The 22,287-nt window shown below is 42.4% G+C and overlaps 1 protein-coding gene across 1 annotated transcript in view; it reads left to right on the top strand.

Moving 5' to 3' along the window:
• The first annotated feature begins 8,417 nt into the window (after positions 1-8,417).
• KIF13A (kinesin family member 13A) overlaps positions 8,418-22,287 on the top strand; it is a 198,445-nt gene continuing 184,575 nt past the window's right edge. Inside the window, 2 exon segments of the mRNA XM_057700702.1 lie at positions 8,418-8,573; positions 8,842-8,932. Coding sequence (XP_057556685.1) covers positions 8,519-8,573; positions 8,842-8,932 — 146 coding nt within the window. The 5' untranslated portion in view covers positions 8,418-8,518.

Genomic DNA, 22,287 nt, shown 5'->3' with positions numbered 1-22,287 from the left:
ATGCTGATGTGGATGTGGAGCTAAGGGAACCCTTGGGCACTGTTGTTGGGATGGTAAATTTGTGCAACCATTATGGAAAACAGCATGGAGAATCCTCAAAACATTGAAAACAGGGCTACTGTGTGATCCAGCAGTTCCACTTCTGGGAGTAGAACCAAAGGTAACTAAAACACTAACTTGAAAAATTATCTGCACCCCTATGTTCATAGCAGTGTTATTTATTACAGCCAAGACATGGAAACAATCTAAGTGGCCATCAATGGATGAATGGAGAAGTTGTGGTACACACACACACACACACACACTGGAATATTATTTAGCCACAAAAAATGAGGAAATCCTTCCATTTGTGACAACATGGATGGACATTGAAGGCATTATGCTAAGTGAAATTACTCAGAGAAAAACAAATACTGTATGATCTCACTTTATATATGCAGGATTTAAAAAAACAGAAACAAAAACAAAAAACCCCAACAAACTCATAGAAAAATAAATCAGACTTGTGGCTACCAGAGGTGAGAGGTGGAGGGAGGAGGAAACTTTGAGTTGTAAGGTAAATCAGTACTACGCATGCAAAATGATGTGCAAAATGATGTGCAAAATGAGGACTATAGCTAACACTGCTGTATAGGAAGGTTGTTAAAAGAGTAAATCCTAAGTTCTCAACACAAGGAAAAAATTTTGTTTCCCCTTCTTCTTTGCTTCTTTCTTTTTTAAAAATTGTATTTATATGAGAAGATGGATGTTCGCTGAACCTATTTTGGTAATCATTTCACTATATCTGTAAACCAAATCATCATGCTGTACACCTTAAACTTATACAGTGATGTATGTCAATTATTTCTCAATAGAACTGGAAAAAAAAAATCAAGCCTGTCTTCCTGGCTTTGTTACTGACCAGCTGTGTGACTTCAGTCACACCATCTAATGTGTCAGATGCCAATTTTTCTAAGGCAGTGATTGGATTAAATCATCTCTAAGATTTCTTCCAGCTGGAAAATCCCAGGACCAGGTGACAAATGAAGACCTGACAATGTTGAGAATGTTCACAAGAATGTGACACAGCCTCTGCAGGGAAGAGAATTTAAAACATCACAATAACCTGTACATTTACTTCCATGCCATTTTTCAAAGGACAAAGACCTCACTATTCCACTCATTCATTCAATGGATGCCCCTGAGAAGGTACGGGGTGTCAGGTTCCGTGCCATATTCAGACCAGCAGGGCAAGTTTTCTTCCGTCTTGAACAACAGTAAGAATAAAAATATCGACCTTTTACTGGGATCCTTCAAAGTGCCCATCACTTCATAGATTCTAATTCCTTAAGGAGCTCACAGTCCAAGAGCGAGACAGTCAAACCAATGGATTGCAGCTGCCTTTAACTGACTCCAAACAAGATGTTTGCTATTTTTCCTTGGAATTCTCACTGTCTTGAGTCTGTCTGATATCAAGACAGATATTTGACTAAAAGAAAACTGTTGCTTTTTTTTTTAAATAAATATATCAGTGCTTGTTCATTGACAAGAGCATTGTCCAGACACAACATTATTACTAATAATGCTGCATCATGACCCATGTTCTCTTCTGTCTCCCATAGTATTTTATGAATCTTTTATGGAAGCTACATAGTGCATTAAACTGTAAAGCATAATAGTAACAGACTATTCTTTATATTGCCAATCTTATTATTTTTTGCACCAGAAAAATACAGGTGAGTCAGGGAGAATCTATTATCCTTCTTAGGAAAATCACTCCCATGCATGTTTCAATTTGTATGTGCATTGAAATCGCAAGGCTATCACTTTTCAGATATTTGACCTTGAACAAGTTACCTAAATTTTCTATTTTTTACCTATCATATAATGAAGGATAAAAATAATAGTGTATGCCTTAGAGAGTTATTGTGAGAATTAAATAATAAAACTATGCCTGGGAAGCAGTCAATGTCGAATAAACGTCCGCTACTGTGAACTATTGTGATATGTAAATATTATTGTGGTAGATGGTTTGGAGCCCTTCTCTAAAGGAAAAAACTCACTTTGTTTTCTGTCTGCTCACTACTCACTGAATATGTCTGCACTCCAAATGCGTGGGGTTTTTCCCCTCACCAAGCAGTTCTCCAATTTTCAGGAGATACCAACTGGGTTTCCTATAAGTTAACTCAGTTCTGACACTATCCACCTGGATGTAGCTTCAGATCCCACAGGTTAAGGGCTCAGTCTCACAAGACTGCCCTCTCTCCCCACCTCAGACATCAATACCAAGTTCAGGTCATCCTACATGTTCCCATGACCCCCTCCTCTGTTTGATAATTTGCAGAGCAGCTCACAAAACTCAGGAAAAGTTTACTTACTAGATTGCTGGTTGATTATAAAAGGATACAACTCAGGAACAGCCAGATGGAAGAGACACACAGGGCAAGGTGAGTAGGAAGCGGTACTGAGCTTCCATGCCCTCTGCAGGTACACTACCCTCCCAGCACCTCCATGTGATCACCAACCTGGAAGCTTCCCAAACCCCATCTTTTTTTTTTTTTTGGTGGAGGCTTCATTGTGCAGGGATGATTGATTAAATCATTGATCATTGGTGTTTGATTCAACCTCCAGCCTTTCTCCCTTCCCCTGAGATAGGGGTGGTTGGGGTGGGTGAGCTTTAAGTTCCAACCTTGTAATCACGTGGTCGGTTTCCCTGGCAACCAGGCCTCCTCCTGTAGTTATCTTCCCCAAAATCACCTAGTTTCCCCTTTAATGCTCTGGAGCTATTTCAGGAATGAAGGATTAAAACCAAATATTATAATGAAAGATGCTCCTATTCTCTAATCACTTAGCTAATTACAAGAGTTTTAGGAGCTGTGAGCCAGGAACCATGATGAACACCAAAATATATATTTCTTTTTAAAAAAATCATGTTGCATCTTTGATAGAAAACGATAACACAAAAGGTGCATTAGAATGGCCACACTTTTATATTGATGGTAATAAATTTTTTATGAATTTCTTTTGGGAAGCAATTTTTCACCAGGTATAAATACATGCCTATCTGGTAATCAACATTTTGGGAATCTCTTCTGGGTTTAACAATCCAAAATGCAGGAGGAGGTGCATGAATGGAGATGTTAATTTATATGTGTTTTTTGTAGGTTTAAAGTCGGATGCATATATATTTCTCATTGTATGACAATATCACACACTCCTCAGGGGAGAATTATTCCCCTGCCCCATCAATGCTAGGCTTAACCACATGACTTGCTTTGTCCATTGAAAATTGAGAAGTGATGTGCATCATTTCTGAGCAAAAGCTTGAAGAGCCATTGTGTGGTCTGCCATCTTTCCCTTTCCTTCTGCCTCAAAACTGGCATTGTCCCACCTCAGGGCTGTTTCATTGGCCTAGGACTTGAAAATCATTGGAGCAGAGCCACAACCAGACTGTGATGGAAAAGTCACATGAGTGAGGCGTAAGGCCTTGTTTTTATAAGCCACTGAGATTCAAAGCTTGTTGGGTTACCATGGCATAACCTAGCCTAGGCTGACAGATACAGTTGTTAAAGTAGATTTATAGAAAGCCTGTTATTTAAGTTATTTGCCTGCACCATCATTACTCTTTGATCCTCTGTAGACGTAAGCCATTAGCAGTTTTTACGTCAGCCTGACAGCCCCCTTCCGACTGAAACAGCTTGAAATCATGGGATGATCCCAGAGTCCCTGGGATGTTTGTTATCAGGTGTCTGTCGGTTCTTCAGAACCCATGGCATTTCCGGTTTCTAAAGTAAAGCTCTATTAACCTCTTCCTAATGAAGAGCATGTGTGTAAAGTGCATAGCTTGGGGGGGGTGGTGTTTAGTGACTAGTGGGTGCAGCAGCTGCATTTGTTGGTTAAGCTGGACTTTGAGGATTGTAGGTGGTTGAAAAAAAGGTCTGGGCCAGGCTGTGCTATCAGGGAAGCTCCCCCTACCACCCCCCCTCCCCCGCCCCCGCCACCACCGCCCCTGGCCTGTCCATAGCTCAGGCCCACAACCAGGCTCTTCTCAGTCTAGGTCAGCTCTCTGATGAGCTTTTACTTCTACACAGCAGGCCTGTGACCTCAACAAGCTGCCTTGCTCTTCCCTGAGCTTCTTTTTCCTCCAGAGTGCGACACTGTCTGTCTGGTCCCAGAACTCCCCTTGCTTTCACTGGAGAAAAGCATGTCCATCCTTTTATTAGCTTTTTTTTTTTTTTCCTGTTTACTTCAATGAAATAGAGATAAGAAAACAAAACAATGAACACCAACAACAAAAAACAACAACCCTAGCCTGGGTGTAGAAGGGTCCAGATTCTTCTTAAGAAGTCCATCCAGTTAAAATCCCTGGTGTACCTCCTGTGATGCCTTCTTAGATGGATAACCACTGGGATTTCTGCTTGCCAAATGTCTGAGGTTGGGGTTCCCACAAGCTCCCCTCCACACCCTTCAGGACCTTCTTTCTCTGGCAGGGCCCTGGGAATGGCCCCCACCCCATCCCTTCATAGCCAGTTGGCCCGAAGAGTCAATCGTGGCAGGACGACAGGTTCCCTTTGTGGCCTTGAATGGGTAATTTGCACTTTGGAGGGGCTGCCACTTGCACGTGGCAGAGCTGGAATTTTAACCCGGGTTGCATGAGCCCAGAGTGCGTGCTTTCACTCCCTGTGCTGTGCTGCCTGGCCTTCTTCACTGTGCTTATCATCTGTGTTCAACTTTACATAGTCCCCATTTTAAAGGGACTCGTGGATAAAGAGCGATGTCAGCAATATTTTGCATCATTTATCGACATTCTCCAAGCTGACAAAATACCATGGCTACGGCTCTGTGAGCATCTTCTTGTCTTCTCAGTCCCACTGGCACTTTTCCCAGGTGAATTCTATTCTCACTGGAGAATCTAGGAGCAGGAATGGAGCTCAGCCTTGATAGAGGCTAGAAGCAGAACCTGGAAGGTTTTCAGAAAGCTGAAAACCCAAACCCAAACAGGTCTCACTTCCCTAAGTGTCCTGCACAACAGCTTTTTAATTCTTCTTTTTCAGAGCAGTGTCTGGGCCTCCCTGTGAGCATGAACAGCACAGCCTCTCCGGCCCTCAGCTTGACTTCAGGGGGTGCCAGCTTCCACTTACAATGCTGTGATGAGAGTTTCACAGGTATTATCTCATTTTCTCCTCATAGCAGCCCTATGAAGTAGGGACTTTTCCCATCATCGATCACCACCATCCTATGTCACAGATAAGGAAATTGAGGCCCAGAAGAGTTAATACAGATTTTCTTGCTCGGAAAAGGAAAACAGTTTGATTTCAAGGGTCATACGCTCAGTCACGACCCTCTGAATCCCAAGCTCAGATTTCCAGGGGGAAGAATCTGATAGATCCAGCTTGTGGCAGGAATAGCCCTTGGGGTCCAATGAACTGTACCAGGAATATGGGGCTATATAGTACAAACAGGGTAGCTGAGGCCCAGAAGCCAAGGCGTGGGGAATGGTGAGGAGAGGGAACAGCAGTTCTCAGAAGAAGTGGAACATTTTATGCCAGGCATTTACTCAAAAAGGTGTCTACTACATCCTGTAGGGTAGTTCAGATTCCTCATTTACTCATGAACCAGTTGAAGATGCGGGGGGCAGGGGGGCGGGGGGTTCAAAACTTGTTCCAGGCTACACATGAGACAAGATTCAAATACAGCCCATCTAATTCCAAAGCCTTACTTTATTATAATATACTTTCAGAGGAGGATGCCCAGGACAGTTGAGAGAATGCAGTATGTGGCAAATTGTATTTTCCAAAAAGGGCTACAACAAACATCTCCCACCTCATATGATCTTAAAAGATTAACTGTGACATTTCCCCCACTGAGATAAGGGGACTATAGTCCTCTCCTGGGATTGGGGAAGGCTTGTGAGACTATAAAGTGGCAGTACAGAATTTCTAAGGTAAGTTTCTCATAAAAGCCGAAACAGCTTACACTGGTACTCTTAAAATGCTCACGCTTAGAACCTAGCCACCATGCTGCGAGGAAGCTCAAGGCTACTCATGCAGAAAGGCCAGATGGAGAAATCTTGAAAGTACCTAGAGAAAGAGAAATGCCTGCCCTGTTCCAGCGGCTCCAACGCCCTGCCCACCCCCCACCAAGTCCCAGCTCTAGCTACCATCTGACTGCCACCTCTGCAGTCTCATGATTGAACCAGATGAGCCCTTCCAAAATAGTTTTAAGCTGCTGATGTTGGGGAGGATGTGTTATATAATCACAGTAACCAGAACAGCATATTCTGAGGAACAGAGGTCTTCAGAAGCACATGAGAGCCATCTTCAAGTATCTGAAGGGCTGTCATGTATAAGAGAAGTTTGACTTGGAGGAGCGAAGCTCTAAGAGGCAGCACTAACTAATATCAACAGTTGGAATTTACAGGGAGGCAAATTTGATTCTTCACAGAGCCCTTCCCTAGCTGTAGAACTAGTGAGCACTCTGCCAGCAAGCATATTCAAGCAGAGGGATGACCACTTTGGGGGAGATTGTAGAAGGGTCCAGAAGACCTTAAAAGGCACATTCCCAGTCTAAAAAGATATAATTTCAAAAGAGTTAAGGCTAAAACTGTTTTGAAAAAGAAACATTTAGTAAACCCTTCTTAGAAGAGGTGAGGACGAATTTGGGTCTTTAAAGTTGGAGAGGGTTGGGAAAGGTGAAAAGCACAAGCGCCCGCCACTCAGCAAAAAAACCAATGGAAACTAACCAGCAGCACCAAATTAATCATGGCCCTCTCACCTTAAGGCCTGTTCTTATCTACTTATGGCGTGTTATGGGCCATCATTCTCCCAGACCCTCTCCAGTCACCTGCAACCCTCAATTCTCACATCCCAGAGGCTGCCAAGTCATTTCACTCTAATCTCCACAGTAAGTCCTGCCTCTGCTCTTAGTCTTCCATCTGTACTGCCACTGGATTTGCTCTAGCCATCATCACCTCTTATCTAGATTGTAGTCTTTTAAGAGTCAGGCCTGGGAATTCCTTGGCGGTTCAGTGGTTAGGACTCCCCGCTTTTACTGCGGAGGACGAGCGTACTGCGCGGCCAAAAAACCCCACAAAACACGCAAAAAAACAAAACCCCCCCAAAACATCAAAAAGTGTCAGTCCTGGGCTCCAAGACCAAAGCCTTCATTCAGTCCCCATTGCCTTCAGAATAAAGTTGAAATTTCTTAGATATTCAAGGCTTTCATGATATGATGGGGGGAGGGGGGGGCGAGATGTCAAGCCCATACTTGGCACCTGTTGGAGACAGAATTGAACCTCTCATAGCATCTGCCAATAGCCTGGTCATACCTGGTTCGGTGCTATTTTTCCCGCCACAGAGTGTCTGCAGAACAGGATGCATGACTTTATTCATGTTTTCGTGTGTCCTCCACACCACTTTGCACATAGTTGGCCCCCAAAACAACTTCCAGTGACCTTATGAACGATTGAATCTCTACACTCAAGGAAACTGGAAAGATGTCCCCAGATCTAAACCCGGGATTTTAGACTTAGGTACGCTTCAACATGCCCGGCACACAGTCAGCACCCAAGAAGCGCTTGTTGAACCGCACAGAATCAATCAGATTCCGCCGGTTCCGCCCTGGCGGCGAGGCCGGCCTTTTGGCAGGACCACAGAATCCGCGGCTATGAAATTCTTATGTAAGAGGGAATGACCCTCCCAGCCCACTTGACATCTCTCCCGCAAGAGACGTGCAAGGGCAGGGGAGGGAAGCGAGAGCCCCATCTGCAAGCACACACTCTTTCGGTGGCGGAGGCACAGGCTGATTTCCAGCCTGGGTTCGCCACCCGCACCTGAAAACGCCGCTGCGCGCTTGGCGCGGCGCGGCGCGGGCGGAGGGGGCGGCGAGCCGGCCTTTCGCCTGAGGCGTATTTCATTCGGTGGGTGAGGCCTGCCCACCCGGCACGCCCAAGGGCTCCGGGGCTGCGGTGACAGCGGCCCCGCAAGGTGACTCGAGTTCAAGGCGGGGCCCGCGGGGTCCCCCGCCGGCGCGGGTGCGGGCCGGGCCCGGGGAAACCGGGCGCCGCGCCCCGGATCTCAGCGGCCCCGAGCCCCGGCGCCGCCCGCCGTTCCCCCCCCCCCCACCCCGGGTGCCGCGGGGCGCCGCCGGGCCGGGCCCCGAGGGGGCGCGGGCGCCGCGAGGCGCGGAAGATGGCGGCGCGGCCGAGCCCGGGGTGAGGGGAGCGGCGAGCGGCGCTGTGCGCTCGGCTGGGCCGGCGCGGCTAGAGCGGCGCCTGGGCCCGGGCGGCGCGGCCTCCTCCCCGCCCGCCGCCGCCGCCGCGCCCCGCCCCGCGCGCCCGCCCGCCCGCCCGCCCCTCCCCGGGCCGCGGCCGTGCCCCGCGTCGCGCTCCCCCGGGATGGCCCGCGCGCCTCGGCGCTGCCTCGCGGAGCACACGGCGGAGCGGCGGCGGCCGCGCTCGGGGGGCGCGCGGCTGCGGCGGCGGCGGCGGCGGCGGCGCCGCGCGTGAGGGGCCGCCTGGGGCCGAGCGGGCGCCGCCAACATGTCGGATACCAAGGTAAAAGTTGCCGTCCGGGTCCGGCCCCTGAACCGGCGAGGTGAGGAGCTCTCCGCTCGTTTTCGTGTGGGGTCGGGGCTGAGGGCGGGGGCAACTTTGGAAACTGCGGGGCGGCGGGGCCGGGGCCGGGGCGCCCGGGCGCCGGGGCGGAGGCGGCGCCCGCTCCGGTCGCGGGAACCCGGCTCCCGGCTCCCGGCTCCGGGCTCCCGGCTCGGCCGCCTCCCGGGGGAGCCCCGCGCGGCGCGCGGAGGCCGGCTGCGGGCACGGATGCTCGACTTGACAACGCTCGTTTTCCCTTTTGCTTTCAGAACTGGAACTGAACACCAAGTGCGTGGTGGAGATGGAAGGGAATCAAACGGTCCTGCACCCTCCTCCTTCTAACACCAAACAGGGAGAAAGGTAAAGCGGGTACCGAGAGGGCGGGCAGGAGGGTGCAGCCCCGCCGCGTCCTGCAAGTTTGAACCAGGAAAATGGGAGTGCTCTTGCCTATTGTTAGGAGGACGGCTTCAAGTTTGTCGCACGCTCCTGTCTGAAGCTGTTGCAAGTCCAAGTTCCTCTCTCTCCTCCCTCTGTCCCCCTCCCCTTGTCCCCTCCCATGTAGAGCAGCATCAGGCCAGGGCACCCCGGCCAGAGTCGGGACCAGTCCGCTGTGTCCCCGGCCGGCTTCGAGGAAGGCCCCGGATAGGACCCTAGAGATGATTAGTTCAATGGCCACATTTTACAGATGAGAAAACTGAGGACTGAGGCGGGCAAGTGACCACCCGAAGGCCTGGTTCGTGGAACCCAGTGTCCCTGGTTCTTCCCACTACTGCGCCGTTTGCTTGATTTGGCAGAATTAAGGAACTTTGTGCGTAAAATGAGGGGTGGAAGGGAACACCCCCACAATAAAGCAAAACAGTTTTGTACGATGCAGGCTCAGGCCTGGACCACTTAAGATCTGTTTTTTGTTCGTGCTGGGTTGAGATGATGCCTGACTGTAATGCGCGAATGTTGATTTTCGAGGAAACAAAAGTAGTGCCCAGAGCTGTGTAGACACTGGCCGGGGGGGGGGGGGGGGGGGGGATGTTTAAAAGAGGGCTGCATTTACTAGATGGCAACATATTTGCATTTGAAAAGTGGTAACTGTTGGATCCTTATTAATTCTACTCTATGCCACGCAACGGTATGGGAAAATGCCCTAAAATAATTTGAATATTTGGCATTTTTCTGGTAAGCCCCTGAGAAGAAAACGGTTGGAATTCATTCAGTGTAGCAATGCAGTCGTTTGTAAATATAGGAAAGAGAAACCAGGGAGATTTGAAAAATTAATTCATCGCCGACGTGAGCTTGTGTTTCCAAAAGTCACCTGTTGATTGATGTGATACAAATTAGTGATTTGTTTTGCTCTTCAGAGGTTTTTTCACTGAAGAGAGATTCTGAAGTAGGGTTTGTTACTTTATTGCTAAAGGAAGCAACTGCTTTCATTATGTAATCATGTGTTCAGGCATAGTTTTACTAAATTTGGGGGGAGAAAGTATCAGGAGGTAAGTTTGGGTATTCTTTGCTTTTTGTGTTGAGGCTAGAAATTTTTATCCAGTGTACAAACATTCTGCTTCCTATAGTAGATTGTTATGGTGATTGTAAACAGCTGTTATATTTAAAATGTGTTAAGTACTTTTCAGTAATGGATGTATCCTTGGATAACATTTTTAGATACATTTTAAATGTTTATAGTATTTTAGATACATTTATAACAATGTAGTTGTATATTTCATGGTGATATTAAGTAAACTCATTGAGTAGAGTAAGATACTTACAGATTAAATTAGCTGCCCACATCACCAACATTCCCCTCCCCCCCCAAGCTGAATATTTTCATATTGTTTCAGAAAAAAATTCTGCTGAGTTAGATTTTTCAAAGCAGTCTAGGAAACAGGTAGAATATTAACTCCTTTTATGTAGCTGTGGTGTCTGTTTTCCTTGCTGGGTTGACACCTGCTCCTTGTCACTCTTAACCATAAGGAGTGCTACTGTTAGTTACTATTTAGCCAAATGAAGCTTTGTCATTTGTGGATAGACACAGATTTAATTTTGCAGAATTTGGATAGAAATTATAACTGTAGACAGTTGGTTGCAAATACTAAATAACCACTGTGGTTATTAATCAGGATCTTGTAAGTAACAACTTAAAGGGTAATTTTGGAACTTATCCATCTGCTTTCTTCTTGGAATAGCCCCTTATCTGGAGCTATAAGAATAGCCCTGAAACATGGATGTTCTCTTGTTCTGACCTCCTGACAGATGTGATTCTTTAAGTGGTGGATGGGCCCTTCCTGTGGGATTCTGCCTGGGTACCTGTCATTCAGTTTATAGACAAACTGGGAGGAGTCAACACAGTAGTGCTGCTTGCAGTTAGGATTCCTGTCTTTGCAAGGATGGAGACACCAAATGCATTTTGATTTTCATTATGCAGTTTGGTTTCATATTTCTCCAGTGGGTTTTCCCTTAAAGCAACAGTGCATTTAAAAATAGGAACAGTTCCTCCCTTGGGTTCTGGGTTGATTAATTGCAATGATGCTTCATATTATGTTTGCAATTCGTTTCTATCATTTGTTTTGGAATAGAGCTCAGAGCAAGGCGAGACTATTATTTTTCTTACCTAGAAATCCAAGGTTTAAAGTGTAAGAAGTTTTAAATTACTATTGGCAAACCTGTGTCAAATTGAAAATCACTATTTTTCTGAATATTGCAAGAAATTACTAACCTGTTAACCGTGGTTGGACTTTTAAAAGCTGGGTAAAAGCTTCCACTCCTACCAGCAAAAACAAGCAAGAGTGCATTGGTTTCCAGGAAAAGAAGCAGATAGGATTAGCTTTCATAATTTTCCCCTTTTTGGAATCAAAGCCAAAACTACATATTAAGGACTAAAAGATCATAGTACTTCTGGGGTTAAAGATGTTTATTTTGGTTCTGAAATTCTAAGATTATAATACAACACAGAGGTCCAGGTTAATAGTTGATGTGTTTATCAATCACCATTCTGAAACATTAAGGCATAAATGAATGTGTTTCTTAAAATACCATTGCAATAGTATGCAGGAGACATTTATGAAGTTCAGATCGTGTGGGTACCATGCTTAGCACAGGGTATCCAAAGAGCACTATGGCCCAGTGCTTATGCCAGAGACTCTCACCATTGAGAGATGTGGGAAGAGAGAGGAAACAATAATTAAAATACAATGTGGTGGATTATGTAGATTATACTTTTGCCATTACCTATACCATATCATTTGGAAATTACCTGTTTCCTCTTCTGTCTCCTCTCCTCTCCTTGAGGCTCTGAGCTCTGGGAAGGCAGGTACCTTGTCCTGCCACCTTTTGTGTCCCACGCTTCCAGACAGCATCTGGCACCCATGGCAGGCACTCAGCAGATGTCTGCACCGTGATGGTTTGCAGTGTGATGGGAGCCATGAGGAGGGGCTGTGGACATGACCCGGGGTCCTGGCATCCTGCAAAGACAGGTGGCATTTGTGCTGGTCAGGTGGGTGCTAAGAGTGCAGGTTCACTTTTTCAAGATTGGGAGAAAGTCTTGTCAAAGAAAGTGAAAGCGCCCCTGCCACAAACTACTTCTGAGTGATTGTGTGTGCCGGCATGCAGGATGGGGAAAAGGGTGCAGAAGCCAGGCAATTCAGAAAGGGGGAATAGAACGAGAACCCCTCACTTGCCAAAATAGATACTGGTTTAAAAATCAAAGTATAACCAGAAGTACAGTGCACAGTCTTCCTCTCATCCTGGCTGTCATCCCTACTCTTCCCTTCCCCTCACATCTCCAAAAAAAGGTAACTACAGTTAACTTCTCATGCATATTTTCAAATACACACATTATATGTAATATATATATATTTAAGTATATATATATATATTTCCACAAATATATTTTCTATCATTAAATACTAGTATATTGACATCCAGTATGAGTGGTAGTAGTGGTTTTAAAAATGTACATACCCATGTATATGTGAATCTGATCTTTATAACTTCTAAGAAGCGAAGCTTTATCATGAAGAGTATAATGGAACTTGCTTTCTGCAGAAATTTTTGTTCTTGATTATTTTAAATCATTTTGAAGTATGCATTGTAGGGTTAGCCTCCAGAGCAATGTGCATGTATCAGTATAACTTAGCTGAGTGAGAAGAAAAATTTGACTAAATTTAGGCTCTTAGTGAGAGAGTATCAGAGTTTTAATTTCTTGCCCAATTTTTCCATACTGCAAGGTGGGCAGTGTAGCTTCTAAAGTATATGAGGGTGGGTCAGTGGAAGAAAACTACGTCTTGGTCGACTGCATCTATACTTTCTTGTTTATTTATTATATGTTGCAAGTTTTTGATTGTTTATTCCCCCAGGCTGGCTTCCCCTGCTATTCCAAAGGTTTCTAGGACGGTTCCTTCTGTTCAAGTAAATCTGTAGACTGGAAATTTAAAAATTAGTTAAAATCATATTAAAATGAAAAAGATCCATCACTTAAGAAGCAATAATATTCCACATTATCTGGGTGACTTTGAGTTTTATTCTGTTTTCTATGTTACTCTTCTCTCTGGCTCAAATATTACAGAGTTGATTGTAAGAAAGCAGAGTATTTAGATTTCACTAATATAGGAGAGCATTCTTCATGCATGATATCAGTGGCATTTTAAAGTGTTATAATGGAATGTTTTCATTAGCTGTCAACAGTTATCATTGCTTCACTTTAAAATAAAGATAGATTGTCATCTTTCACTTTAAAAAACAAGACTAAATAATTATAATGCAGTGTAGATTAGAGTAGTGATTTAAAAATTATTTTGCTCAAGGTTCACAGTTAAAATACATTTTACATCATGCACTGTGTGTACACATATGAAGCTTCATGAAAAAATTTACTATATGAAATGTCCTGTTCTTTTCTACCCTCTTCTAATTCATTTTAGAAATGATGGTTGTGACTTATCAAGTTAATTTCACAACCTGCTAAAGGGTCACAAGTTTATAATTTGAAATATACAAGTTTAGTGGCTAAGAGGTTGGGTTCTGCATACATATATATGTATATATTTTTAAAATCAGTATGGTTTGAAGTGTGAAGTAGTTTTATAATTTATAAAGGCTATGATTTTAAGAAAAGAATCCTCTGCATTTCTAGGCAGCCAGATATACTAATTTTAGCTTATTCTTTTGGAATTTCCCTCCATATTTCTGAGTAACGTGCTGGTAGTGCTAGTTTTTAATTTGCTCTCTCCATTCTCTTTCTGTGGCTTATTCCCACCCCATCCCCAAATTCTCCCTGTCCCCCACTTCCCCAATATAGTTATATATCAATACTTAGTATTTCCATTATTTATATGACTGTATAGAACATTGTTTACAGTTGAGTCATGTACTCTTCTATGATTTCTTTTCCTGTCATTCAAAACTTTTTGTTTCCCTGGAGTTAATAATTGTTTTTATTTTTTTCCTTTCTGTCTAATTTGCGTCTTTTTTATGTACTTATCCTTAATTCAACATTTAAATTTTCAGCCCCTTGCCCACATCTCCTTTCAAGACATTCAAATATATCAAGTACTCTCTTGATTTCATCATCTTAGAGACATTTCTCCTTGACCCTTCTGACATGTTCCTTTATGCACTGGTAACCTTCTCTGCCTGATACAGCTGTCATCCTGGGGGTTCCTGTCACATCATTCCGAGAATTCCTTTTACCTCTCTTCAGTGTGGAATCTCTGTTTTTCTGTTTCCCTTTGCTTTCTTGGTTTACTGCCTCAGTTTTGTAAAGCATATCCTTTGGTAGCTTCCTGAGAAAGAATGTCTGGGAGGTAGTTTTTTGAAACCATGAAAATATCTTCATTCCGCCCACTTACCTCATAATAGTTTGGATGGGTATCAAATTCTATTTAAAGTTGGTGGTTGCTTTAATGTCTTCTAGCTTCCAATGTTTCTGTTGAGCAGTCCAAAGCTATTTGGATTTCTAATCCTTTAGATGTGACCTAGATTTTCCCTTTCTGGAATCCTATAGAATATTCTTTCCCATTTTTGTGAAATCACAATGGTGGGCCTTTTGGATCTAGGAACTTGTATCCTTTGGTTCCGAAAAATAATTATTGAATTAATTTATTAGCAAATGCTCTTTTTTTATTTACTCTGTTCTTTTCTAGAACACTTATTTGGACATGGGGTTTCCTGAACTGGTTATCCAGTGATTTTATTTTTCCTTTCTACTTTTCATCTCTTGTTTTTGTTCTGCCTTCTGGAAGATTTCGTCCACTTTATCTTTCAACCCTACATTTAATTTTTTTTTCTGACATCATGTTTTTAATTTCTAAGAACTCTTTTAGTCTTTTTTTTTTTTTTTAAGTGCATAGTTTTGTTAGTGTTGGTGTCTGTCTTAAGGGCTTTTCTCAAATGTATAGATTTTGGGCTTTCTCTAGGACAAGGACTATATATGATTTATCTTTGTGTTCTTAGGGCCTGGATCCAAGAATGCCCAGCACACAGAAAGCATTTTGTAAATGCTCTTTGTTGTTTTTTAAAAAATTATTATTATTAAAAGGTTCTGTTAAATCCCTTTTCTTTTTAACTTCGAATAATAGAAATAAAAATGTTCTTTTTCTTAAGAGCATGTATAAATGCTAGAATTAAAGGCAGTAGCTACCTTATACAACTCTTAGTTACACACATTCATGAAGATACTTAGTTGTAATCAGGACAAAAGCTGGAAAAAGTAGAAAAATCCTATTTTTGTATCACTATTGCAAAAATTTTAGTTGAGTTTGTTTTTTGATCATCATTAATTTTAAAATATGTGTGCTTGTTGGGCTAGGGAAGTTTTTCAAAACGATACCAAACTGGCCAATTCATCATCCTACCACTCGGCTTCTTGTGGCAAAATCTAGTTAAACGTAAGTGGATAACTTGGATTGTTTCCAGTTTTCCGTAAAATTACACATGTGCATTCGTATTTTAAAGAAATTTATAAGAAAAAGTCTTCCCCAAATAGTAGGCTTCCTGAAGACATCAAGCTCTCTCAGTTATTCAACCACAGTTACCCTTTCTCAGATCTCCCCTGGAACTATTAAGAATTTACAGGAGTTTGGAGAACATTACTGGCAAAGGAAACAATGGCAGAGAAACCAACAAGACATATAGAAATGCTCAGAAAGACAACTTTGTACCTTAACAACATAAGAAATGAAGTTTACTGACAACACAGCTGTCAATAAAGGAAGTATGCTAAAAGTCACATTAAAACAATCAAGAGTTGATTTATATGGGATTCAAGAGCTAGCTTTTCAAAGATTAATCTACAAAATATTTATGGGAATTTAGATTTGCAAATGTAAGAAGAAAATGTGAGAAATTCTTCCTTGGAAATGAGCTTATTTTGGCATTTTACCACCCAGCAACTGTGTGGAAAGTAAATAAGCATGGCAAAAATGTCAAGTTTTCACATCTCTAAAATTGTATTGTAAAAATGGGTAATTCTTATATTTCATTGTAAAATCTAAGATTAAAAAGAGTAGAGAGAAGAAATTCTCATAGACACTCAGAATTAGGAGGACAAGCAATCCAAGTCTCATCATTCGTTTGAATGCAGTCTTGATTGCATTTTACTATGAAATGAACAACTCAGTGAATGTAGTAGTAGAACTATTTTACCAAATTGTTCTTGAAATGGACTTTTCACATCAAAGCACAATTGTATCTTTTTAAAAGATTGCTTCCTCAGATACTCTGAAATGTTTTATAAGAAGCATGGCAGAAATTTAAAAGGGGAGGGGGTGGCGGGGGCAGGGGGAAGGTGTCATTGTTTGGCCAAACCTAACAAATCCATTATTCTTATTTTTCCTCTTCCTTCATTTTGCCCTTGTCCATATAATACAAATATTTGTAATTACAATTTTGTTTTGTTTTTCTGCCATTTATATTTTATCATGCAATATAGTTTTCATAATTATAATTTTAATAATTGAGTAGTCTGTTGAGTTTCATAACTTTAAACCACATTTCTATATTTTTGGACCTGAAAGTTGTTTCTCTTAACGATTGTAAATAACCGAGAGCATCTTTATGAAACTTTTAAAGAATCCTTTGCTAATTGCAGGGCATTTCTTCCCAAGCAAACTTGCTAACACAAAAACACATCTTTGAAATTGCACGACAACATGAACTATTCCCTTACAGTATAGTGGAGTTAAAAGTTGATAATTTTCAGATTTAAGTATGAGCTCAGTCATGGGAAAAATGATTTTGTGTCGACAGTAACCACCCAGGGGTCCTCACACTTAAGAGTGCATCAGAATCATTTGGAGACCCCCACCCAAAAGTGTCTGATCCAGTAACTTGGCTTGGGAATTTGCATTTCTAACAAGCTCCCAGGTGATGCTGATGCTGTTAGTTCCAGATCAGGCTTTGAGAATCAGTGCTCTAGACCAGGACTGTCCAATGGAATTTTCTGTGATGATGGAAGTATTCTACACATCTGGCCATGTATGATTGCTGAGCACTTGAAATGTGGCCAGTGCAGTCAAAGAACTGAATTTTCAATTTTACTTCATTTTCATTAGTTTAAACAGCAGGTGGCTACTCTGTTGGACACTAAAGGTCTGCACATGGTTCTCAACCTTGGTTACACATTAGAATCACCTGGGGGGCTTTAAAAATAGATGCCTGGGTCCTACCCCTAGAGTTTCTAGCTTAATTGGGCTGCATGCATCTTAGGCACTGGGTTTGTTAAACACTTCCCGGGTGTCCCAGTTATGATTGTTGTTTAACAGATCACTCCCAAAGTTAGTGGTCTGAAAGCACCATTTTTTAATGCCCCTGGATTCTGTGGGTTAGGAATTTGGGCAAAGTAGATATGACTTGTCTCTGCTCCACAATGTCTGGGGTCTCATCTTGAAGACTAGGAGTCTGAGGACATACTCATGGGATGGCTTGTCAGAGGTGGTTAACTCACATGGTTGGCAGTTGATTCTCATGTGTAGTGAAGGTTGACAAACACTGATCTAGTTTAATAAAATCAGGTTTTAAAGCCCAGTTTCACAACTTGTCCTTTGGTTTATTTTACCATTCTGATTGTGAACATGTATGCAAATTCTCATAACCATTAACCAAAACTAAAGTCTGAAAGCCTCATAACATCAGCCTAAATATTTACCTCATTAAGGCAACTTATGGAACTTTAATAGGGTCTTCCTGTACCAAGGGTATGTATTATAATGAAAGTTAAGCCTCACAAAGTTAAATAAATTCTCCCCCATTAAAAAAAAAAGCCTCTCAACCAGGTGTATTTAATCAAAATACCTCTTCTTATTTGTTTTTACTTGAATTGTGGCAGAGGGGGAAGGAATTACCTCATTAATCTAGATGCAGGGTACTTGCTTATCCTTCAGCTGACTCCTTCACCTGACTTCTTGGGAAGCACAGGTTCTCCATTTTTGTAACGGCCTGTGGACCACAACTCCCTGCTTCAGGCCCTGGAACTATGTGGAGTCCTAGCCTCAGCTCCTGTACCATTGCGAGGCTCCAGGGACCCCATCTGTATGGAGGATCAGGATGGTGTGATGACTGGATGGGAAGTCTGGATGCTGCTTGGTCCTGCCCCTAACGTATTGTGTATCCTCGAGCTAGCCATTAGCTCTTTTTCCATCTGAGTCTTCATCTGTCAAACTGCGGGCTATAAACGAAACCAGGCAACCTGTAAGGTTTTTTAGATTTATCCCAACTATACTTACATGTAGAGTTGAGTCAAATAGAGCAATAGGTAACATTTACAGGGGCCGAAATGGGTTGGGTTGTAATTTACTTCTTGTCGGAGTGTTATGAAAACCGGGGACGAAGGGTCACTGTTCTTGGGAGGCTCTGTTTGCCTGCAGTAGCCGATGTGAGGATTGAAGGTGTCAAGTGAAGTAAGACAGACACTAGCTCCAGATAGCTGAAGCCATTAGCAGCTAGCTGGGGAGCCTGGGTTCCTTACAGACATTCTGCGTGCCCCCTGTCTCAGCTAGGACAGCAGCTTTTACATGCACCTGCAGGGCATTATATATCTTCTGATTTGGACCTTTCAGTTAGTTTTTATCTTGTACAATTGTGTTCTTTTGGGGAACCAGTGATTTTTAAGCTGTTCTCGCAGGCGTACAGCTGTTTTATGTGATAAGTATGTATGTATGGGGGAGAAATGACATTTCCAGAGCTGTTAGCCTAAAACTTTCTTGGGCAGCTTGCTTTGTTTCCGAGGCTTCTGTTATAACCCTACCAAAAGGGTGGTTAATCCCCAGTATTTCTTATCTTCGATTGTGAGATGAATTCTGGTTAGTGGTGGGGAGAGAGAGAGAGTTTCCCTTTGGGTTGTCCTCTTACCCATTCTTTTGAAAGCAGAGTGGGGTTATTGATTCTGTCTGGCCCTTTAGAGTCTGGTCTGTAGGTGTGATTGAGCTTTGCTGCTGTTAGAAGAGACGTGAGGAAAGCATCTGTGTGCAGTTCTCTTGAGGGAAGAAATTCAGAGCCTTGGTTTTTTTTTTTTTTTTAATCTATTTTTCTTTTCTTTTTTTAAGACAGGGAACAGGAAGGAAGGCTTTGAGGAAAGGGAAGCTTTACCCTTTACTGTTGGCTCTTTGTGTTGTCTTGAAGAGACACTCCCTAGATTGTACACCCACCATGAATGACCACAACTATTCATGTATCTCAAGCTGGGAGCCTCAGGGGAAAATCAGAAAGGGCAAAACCAACTGCTCTGGTCGTTCTGTTGCAAGTACTGAGTAGATTTATTTCCACTTTTGGAAGGGCCATACAGTAAACCCTCATGCAGTTTGTTGAACAGATTAATAAGCCTTTAAATATACTTACATTTTGTAGTTTAATAAAATAATTTCTCAGAATTGATGCTTTGTGTGCCCACCTATCTATAATCCCAGCTCAACAGAGGATGTGTCAAGATGTATAGCTGAGCTTGTAACTGCTCATTTTTAAATTGGATAATGAACTATTAGGGTTTTTTGTTTTGTTTTGTCTTTTGTTCTCCATCCTTAATGACTTCTATTTATATAGTTGATTAAAGTTTAGTATTCACTGTACAAATTGTAACAGGGGATGTCTACATTATTGTGTTGAGAAAGATCCTTAAAATTACTTGTTTCAAGGGTAATGTTTTGAGTAAGGAGGGAGGAGTGTGGTAGGGAAAGCTTATCATGATAATGGTGTTAAATTTGAGCAGGCTTATACAGTTTTAAACATCTGCTTTTTTTGATCTAGAGTTACTGTAACAAACAGGTAACATTAGCATGGTAATGTAACTAAGTTTTTATTTTTTGTTTATTTTTGGAGCCTTGAAGTTTTGCTGGCTTTGATAGTTATCAGTAGACTAGTATTCCCCTCTCTGCAATGTCAGCTTAGTCTGTGTTTTTGTGATGAATTATGCAGTGGAAATAATTTTCCCCAATTTTTTTCTTTTAAATATTGAACAAAGAGTCTTCCTTATTTGTGTGTATAATTGAATTTTTTTGAATGGCAGGGTACATCTCTGCTTTTGTAGTTTGATACATTGAAATAACTTCACCCATCTCTTTAAAAGTTAGCCCAAATGAAGTGTAAATATTCATAAGTATGTGAATTACTTTGAGCCAGAGCTTTTACTCAATGAAAGGAAATCTTTTATTTGCCTTTTGTGTGTTTCTGTGGCCATCAGTTGGGTGTAAATATCTAGTTTTGTAAAACACTATCAAGTATTGTGACAATGATAGTGGTCAAGAGCTACCCAGAGGACTTGGGAGACAAACTGCTTATATTTGAAACTGACTACGCAACTTACTAGCTGCAGAAATGTCAGGCAAGTCCCTTAAACCTCTGTGCCTGGGTTTCCTCATCAGTAAAATGGGAGAAGGGTTTCACTGTTACCTGAAAAACTGGGTTCATCTCTTCATGGGTATCAGCAGGAGAAGGAGGATGTATTACTTGTAGCAAGTAAGGAAAACACCGGGGATATTTCTCAAAGCTGTGGCTCCCCAGCACAGCATTGGGGACGTTTTAAGCTAAGGGTACATCATACTCCTGAAGGGGCTTGAGTGGTGTATGCATATTCATGATGGGGCTGGAGCCCAGGAGAATTCAGCATAGAACTGGGGCAAAGGTCAACAGAGCCCAAGCTTTAGCTGATTGAAGTCACAGAAGGTCAACTTCATCATTCTGTCCTCCACCTGGGTGGGGGCCTTAGTTCCTACAGACTAAAAAATATGTATCAGATTATTATGTCTGTCCCTTGAGGAGGAACCAGGACTCTGTTTTATCGCTGAACTGTGTTTCTTGACTGCTTTTCCTTTGTTCCTGCATTCCCTCCCTGCTCTTAAGATCATTAATTACAGAGACCTGTTCAGGGCAAGCATGGTGGCCAGGCAGAGATCACAGAATGGCTTAGGCCAAAATGGCTTCTCTTCTGTCAAGGAAGCCATGCCTGGTTCGCTTCCCCTGGGGACCCACCTATCCCATCTGCTTATATTAGCAGGGTGCCTTGCACAGAGCACATGTTAAATGTTGACAATTTAATATTGTTATTAATGCGGAACACTTAAAGCTTGTTGACCTAGGTTTTGCTTTTCATTCCGAGTTTAATAAATGCAGTTTTTTAACACCTGAAAAGAGCAATTAAAGGACATCTTACAATTTATGCTTTTAATTGTTACGAATTTCCTGATTACTTTTGATTTAAATGTGGATACTTCATGCACTATGTGTTTAAAAGACCACATTTGTGGTGTTAAAGCAGACTTGCCACATCTCAGCTGACAGACCACAGGAGCACTGCTGTGTGGAGGTGGGTATATTGAATTTTGTTGAAAGGGAAATTCCTTCTATAACAGGTGTTCATCAGTATGGTCATTTGGAAGTCATTCATTTGGGTGAAGAATATATGTTCAGAAGCTGTATGTGAATACATTGAGAAGTGAAATGTTCTTGACAAAATTTTGACATGTTTGTAAAAGTGTGTTTGGGAAGAATGGGGGGCTGGTGATGGGAGGGTGCACCAGAGCCCTGGGATAAGATCGGAGGGGGAAACCTCAGTGCAAAGAGCCTGCCCTGGAATTTGACCCATTGCCAGACTATCTGAATAACAAGAGAGCCTGATAGGGATGAGACTGTAGCCCTGATTGTGCAAGTTCAGCTCTGTGTTCCAGGTAGTGGGTATTGGTCCATTGCTTCCTTAGATGTAGTATGTTCTCAGTAAATGTCTCTTGTGCTTGATTGTGTTCCTATTAATTGGATATATGGTTACTAGGCTGTAGTTAGTATAGGAGATCTGTAGATGGTCAGTACTACCTAGTCATAAACTGACTTCTGAGGAAATGAACATCTGAAGCTACTGAAACATTGTATTCAGTAATATTGGGTTTCTGTGCTTTTCTTTTTTCTTTCTTTTTTTTTTTCTTTTTCTGTTCCTGAGGAAACTAACTTTATTATCCTGGTCCCCAGACTGGTGATTCTTGTTCCAATGGTTACCATACAGGAGACATGGACTCAGGGCCTCTCTACTAAAAATTCAAAGTGGAGAAATAGTTTTACTGTGTGTCTGGTTCTCTGGCACCCCCTAAGTGAATATATTTTATCCTGAACTCTCTTATTTATCTGTTTGTTGGTACTTTTTTGGTTTTTGGTAGTCTTTCACAGACACACTGAAATTCAGGAAATATATTTAGGCTATTTCACAGAAACCATTCGAATTTCCTTTGAACTTGCTAGTCATTTTCTTAAAC

This window comes from Hippopotamus amphibius, chromosome 11 (assembly GCF_030028045.1).
Source record: "Hippopotamus amphibius kiboko isolate mHipAmp2 chromosome 11, mHipAmp2.hap2, whole genome shotgun sequence".
Classification (NCBI taxonomy): domain Eukaryota; kingdom Metazoa; phylum Chordata; class Mammalia; order Artiodactyla; family Hippopotamidae; genus Hippopotamus; species Hippopotamus amphibius.
This window is presented reverse-complemented; position numbering and strand designations above follow the sequence as displayed.